At 41.3% G+C, this 6,424-nt stretch overlaps 1 protein-coding gene across 1 annotated transcript; it reads right to left on the bottom strand.

Moving 5' to 3' along the window:
- Nucleotides 1–1,346: 1,346 nt before the first annotated feature.
- LOC100483921 (olfactory receptor 1L8) lies at nucleotides 1,347–2,291 on the bottom strand. Its single transcript, XM_002915958.4, has one exon. It carries the CDS (start codon nucleotides 2,289–2,291, stop codon nucleotides 1,347–1,349), a length of 945 nt encoding a protein of 314 aa, XP_002916004.2.
- Between the last annotated feature and the right edge of the window lie 4,133 nt (nucleotides 2,292–6,424).

The following is a 6,424-nucleotide window of genomic DNA, read 5'->3' as shown; positions in this document are numbered from 1 at the left end:
CCCTCTCTGTCCCCCACTGCACTTCCATTCTTACTCTAGTGACTACACACACACACACACACACACACACAGAGATTGATACAGTTTTTAAAAACATAATGAATTCATACTTTTATAATTATTCCACATCTTGATTTTTCTACCTGGTGGCTTTTCAAGGAAGTCATAGACATCCATTTGATTCTTTCAACCTGCTGCATATTCTACATTCTATGTGATTAATCTTTATTTCCTCATTCCTCATCGATAGGATTTTAGGTTGTTCTCAATTTTTATCTGTTATAATCTGGGAATGACTGAAAAAAACTCAATATCAAACATATATTTATGATAATATTTCCACAGGTTAGACCCTCAGAGTGGGAGTTTCTAGAATGAAATACTTAATCCCATATTTTAAACATAGCTTTGGGGATAGGTGGGAATGAGAAAGGTTCCAACTTCCTCACTGTGGAATGGATGACTTCCATGTAATCACTCTTGTTTCTTAATCTTTCTGATCATTACCATTTTTAAAGAGTTATGTATGTATGTATGTATTTATTTATTTACTTACTTACTTATTTGAGAAAGAGAATGTGCACATGGGGGGTAGGGGCAGAGGGGAGAGAGAAAGAATCTCAAGCAGACTCCCCACTGAGTGTGAAGCCTGATGCAGGGCTCAGTCCCATGACCCTGAGATTATGACCTGAGTCAAAATCAAGAGTTGGATCCTCAACTCACTGAGCCACTCAGGCACCCCTGGCCATTACCATTAAATTGTATTTAAAAAAAAAACCCAACAACAGGAAATTAAAAAGAAAAAACACAACATTTTACTAAAGGATAGAAATTTAAGAGGGGAGTAAAAGTAAACATTTTTAAGGAAGAAAAGTTTTTGAAAGAAAAAATAAGGAATTCTAAAAATCCTCATAATGAGAAAAGTTACTAGAATGTAATTCTCCTCCTCCCCTTCCCTCTCTCCCTCCATTCTTTCCCCTTGAAATGTTGCAAAGACACTCAGAAGCTATAAATTCAGTAATCATTTTCAGCAATAACTGTAATGTGAAGGGTTTTGGAGAGTGGGTCTTAATAAAAGGAGAGAAATTTGTTCAGGATTTATTTGTGACAAGAGAATTAGTTTAAAGCAATATTTGGAGATTGAGAACATAATGAATCTTCACAGGAAAATGGAAGAAGAGTGAGGAAGCATGTCATGATTTCAGCAGAGGCAGGGCCAATTGGTCAGCTGTCATCAATGGACATGAGCCTTGTCTCACATGGCTTAAAAAAAGCTAACTTCCCACAGTTCAGTTGTTCACCAAGACCTAGTAGAGACCAGATTTGAATGGAGCAGATTACATTTGTCAAGAGGGTGCTGCCTGGGACTTCCTCCTGCCCATCAGCTTCCTCAGACCCTGTTTCAGGTCTTTGTTTCTCAGACTGTAGATAAAAGGGTTTAGCATGGAGGTAAGAACTGTGTAGACAAGTGTTGCTTTGTGGTCCTTGGCAGTGTAGGTGGACAGGGGCTGTAAATAGACATAGAAGATGCTTCCATAAAAGAGTGTTACTACAGTGAGGTGAGAGCCACAGGTGGAGAAGGCTTTGTGTTTCCCAGCAGCTGAGGGGATCTTGAGAACTGCAATGAGGATTCGTAGGTAAGAGAAAGTAATGCACAGAAAGGGGGTCACCAAAACAACAGAACCTTCGGACATTATCACGATTTCATTGACAAAAGTGGGGGAGCATGACAATTTCATCAGCGGACTGAGGTCACAGAGGAAGTGATGGATAACATTGGAGTCACAGAAGATGAGGCGATTCAGTAGCAGTGTGTGTAGGAGTGAGTGGAGGTGAGGAAGTGAGCAGGAAAAGGCCACCAGCAGGACACAGCAGCGGTGGTTCATGGTGGTGACATAGTGGAAGGGGTCACAGATGGCCATGTAGCGGTCAAAGGCCATGACTGCCAGAAGGCAACTGTCAGTGTTGCCCAGAGCATAAATGAAATATATCTGTGTCAGACACCCCGCATAGGAGATGGTCTTCTCTGAGAGGAAGTTCACTAGCATCCTGGGGACAATGGTTGTTGTAAAGCAAATGTCAGTGAAGGACAGGAAACTCAAGAAGAAATACATGGGGGTCTGGAGCTGGGGGTCAGAGCGGATGGCCAGGATGATCAGTAGGTTCCCTGTGATGGTGACTAGGTACATGGTGAGGAAGAGGATAAAGAGTGGCTTCTGGTCTTCAGGCCGGGAGGAGAGTCCCACGAGGATGAACTCAGAGACAGGGCTGGTTTGGTTGACTCTTGCCATTGACTTGGGGCTAGTTATATATGATGTTTTGTTATTTACCTTACTTCAAGTCCACAACCCAGCATGTCTTTCTTTTCTTTGGTCACAATTAGCTGCTATGCAGGGACAGCTTGTCAATCTCCCTTGATGTTGCCCTCCCTTCCCAAATTCATGGGATCATAAATCCTTGTAGTGAAGGCTGGAGGGACAGAAGAAGAGTTTTTTCTTTAGAAACCGTCAGAGTTTCACTGGGTGTTATACACAACTAATGGATCATTGAACACTACATAAAATTAATGATGTATTATATGTTTGTTAATTGAATGTAAGAAAGAAAGAAAGAAAGAAAGAAAGAAAGAAAGAAAGAAAGAAAGAAAGAAAGATACCATCAGGGATGGACCTCACTGATTCCAGTTCACTAGTTCCTATTCTGTGAAAACACTGCTCCCTTGCTGGAGATTTAGTAATAAAAACAGGCAGATCCATGTATTGTGTAGCTCAAGTTCTAGGTGGGGAGACAGATCATCAACAAACAACATCAGGCAGTGTATAAGGGTTGGAAATGGATGGGGGATGAGTTGCCAAAATAACCAATGGTGAAAATCTAAGGGGAATGTTGAACCCATTTCAACAAAATGGGCTTTTCCTCCTCTGGGCACAGGATGAGGGGTTCATCCTCCTTCACTCATGCCATGCTATAATCACTGGTCTGTGCAAGTTTCCCCACACTATAAATTATTTTTTGTTTCTTTAATATTTGGTCCTAGGACATGTTTGTACAGGATGGGCATCCATTGTTCAGTATTCAACTCATGATTTATAATTCACCAGTCATATGTGTATGCAAAAATACCTATGAGAACATAGTAATTTTTTATATATTAAGTGTTGATACATATATCAAGTTGATATATATTTTTTTCAGTCTCATCCAGCTCCCTGGCAATTGACATCAAAGTGGCCTCCATTTTCTTGCTACTACAAAGATCTCTGCACTGAGAGATCTTATATAAGCAAAGTGTTTTAAATCAACTCTTTTTTTTTAAAGATTTTATTTATTTATTTGACAGAGAGCAGGAGAGAGAGTGAGAGAAAGCATAAGCAGGGGGAGAAGCAGAGGGAAGGGAGAAGCCGGCTACCTGCTAAACATGGAGCCCGATTCAGGACTCAATCCCAGGACCCCAGGATCCTGCCTGGAGCCGATAGCAGATGCTTAGCCAACTGAGCCACCCAGGCACGCCTTAAATCAGCTTTTTAGAGTCAGCATATCTGTCCATACCTCATTAATGGACATATTACATAGAGATTTGCAAATGGTTTGAGATATTGGTTATTTATATATTTCTACTTAACATAAAAACCCCTACATGGACATACTTAAATCACCAACGTGTATGAAATAATTTCTTTAGAAGCACCATATTCTTTCATACCTTTTTAATGATCCCTTTACATTGGACTTTTCAGGGATTAAATATTGTTATTTTAATTAATATATTAATTCATTTAACATTGAAATATTAATATATTAGGGGTCCGCCTTAAACTGAACCTCCTTTACATAGTCTTGTGAAGTTGAGGAGAACTGTTGGGGCAGCCTATTGGCCTCAAAGTCTGTAGGTAGGAACCTGGGAAAACTGACAGAAGCTGGCAAAAGACAATTTACCTCATGGATTGCCTACACCACAGATGGACTGCTCCTATGCCTCATCTTTGGCTTGCCTCTACCAACCACTGCTTACTAGACTGGAAAATCAGACAAATGCAATAGACAATAAATATTCAGATTTTGCTAATCAAGTACTGTTGCTTAAACAAGAGCAACATTGTCAAACCTAAATATTCTGGGGAGGAGAAAAAGATGGCAGAGGAGTAGGGCACCTTTTTTCAGCTGGTCCCCTGAATCGAGCTGGATATCCACCAGACCATCCTGAACACCCACGGGATCAGCCTGAGACGTAGGAAGATACATCTGGATCTCTACAAACGAGCTTCTCCAACGCTGAGTATTGAGGTATGAAATGGGGAGCTGTGAATCTGTGCACAGATATTGGAAGGTAAATGGAAGGGGGAGGGAACCGCTGTGATTGGGCTCCAGGAAGCAGTAGCCACCTGCACTGGGGAGCGGGCCAGATGAGCGGGCCAGACTCAAGGACCAGTAACTGCTGGGAAACCAGAATGAAACGGGGAGTTCCGGAGCATGCACCTATCTCTATTTCTGTTGGTGCAGAGACGTGCCAGAACTGGGAGCGAGGACTGGGAGAGTGGCTGTGGGGCGCACAACCCGGGATGCTGGGTTTTTTAAGCAGCACCAACAGAAACAGAGATAGAATGGCCAGGAGAGTTCAGTGGAGAGCGGCCTGTGATCTCTCTGTTCTGAGACAGAGGCTTGGATATGGCCACTGCTGCTCTGACTCTCACAAGAGTCCCAGAAAGCCAGAGAACAAAAGCCCAGAAACACTAGTTCGTGCTATGCCCATCCCCACCCCCACCTTGCAGGGGACAGGGTGACTCTACCCAAACAGGGTTGCCTGAGTATCAGCGCGGCAGGCCCCTAACCCAGAAAGCAGGCTGAAAAAACAAGAAGCCCACATCCCTAAGGTCCCTATAAAACAAGAGCACATTTTTGGGCGCTGGTCAATAATTGGGGCTCTGTACATCCCCACAACCACTCCTCATCAGAATGACAAGGAAGAGGAATCCCCAACAAAGGAAAGAAACAGAGACTATGGCCTCTGCCACAGAAATAATGGATATGGATATAACTAAATAGTCAGAAATGGAGTTCAGAGTAACAATGGTCAAGATGATGTGTGGAGTTGAAAAAAATATTAACGAAAATATTAACAAGAATATAGAATCTCAAAGGGTGGAACTGAGAGTGAATCTGGCAGAAATTAAGAATGCTGTGAATCAAATGCAGTCTAAACTGGATGCTCTGACATACAGGGTAAATANAGAATGCTGTGAATCAAATGCAGTCTAAACTGGATGCTCTGACATACAGGGTAAATAAGGCAGAAGAATGCATTAGTGAATTGGAAGATGAGATGATAGAAAAGAAGGAAAAAGAGGGAACGTGGCTTAAAAAAACTAACATAATAAAAAAATTTTTAAAAAAGAAAAAAGAAATTAGAATATGGGAGATTACTGATTCAATGAAACGTTCCAATGTCAGAATCATTGGCATTCCCAAGGGGTGGAGAAAGAAGTCTAGAAGAGATGTTTGAACAAATTGCAGCTGAGAACTACCCTAATCTGGTGAAGGAAACCAGCATTCATGTCCAAGAGGTAGAGAGAACAGACCACCACCAAGTCACATAATAGTACAATTCACAAATCTTAGATCCCAGGATAAAATTCAAGATTTTATCTTGAAAACGGCCAGGGGGAAGAGAATTCTCACCTACAGAGGGAGGAACATCAGAATAATGTCAGACCTGTCTACAGAGACCTGGCAAAGCAGAAAAAGCTGGGAAGACATATTCAGAGCACTAAGTGAGAAGAACATGCAGCCAAGGATTCTTTATCCAGGAAGGCTGTCATTCAGAATGGATGGACCTTCAAAGACCAGCAGAAATTGAAAGAATATGTGACCACCAACCCAGCCCTACAAGATATATTAAGGGGGGGGTTCTATAAAAGTAAAAAGACCCCAAGAGTGATACAGATCAGAAATTTACAATCTATAGAAACAAAGACTTCACAGGCAGCATGACATTATTAAAATCATATCTCTCAATAATCATTCTCAATGTGAATGTCCTAAATGCTCCCATAAAATGCCACTGGGTTGCAGATTGGATAAAAAGACATGACCCATCCATATGCTGTCTACAAGAGACTCATTTTGAACCTAAAGATACATACAGACTGAAAGTGAAGGGATGGAGAACAATTTTTCATGCCAATGGACCACAAAAGAAAGCTGGGATAGCAATGCTCATATCAGAAAGGTTAGATTTTAAGCTAAAGACTGTAGTTAGAGATACAGAAGGGCACTATATTATTCTTAAAGGGTGTATCCAACAAGAGGATCTAACAAATATAAATATCTATGCCCCTAACAGGGGAGCACCTAGATACACAAGCCAACTCTTAACCAGAATAAAGAGACATATAGATAATAATACGTTAATAGTAGGGGACCTCAA

The sequence above is a fragment of the Ailuropoda melanoleuca genome, unplaced genomic scaffold (genome assembly GCF_002007445.2).
Source record: "Ailuropoda melanoleuca isolate Jingjing unplaced genomic scaffold, ASM200744v2 unplaced-scaffold9272, whole genome shotgun sequence".
Classification (NCBI taxonomy): Eukaryota; Metazoa; Chordata; class Mammalia; order Carnivora; family Ursidae; genus Ailuropoda; species Ailuropoda melanoleuca.
Note: the sequence above shows the minus strand (reverse complement) of the source record. Positions and strands in the feature narration are given on the sequence as shown.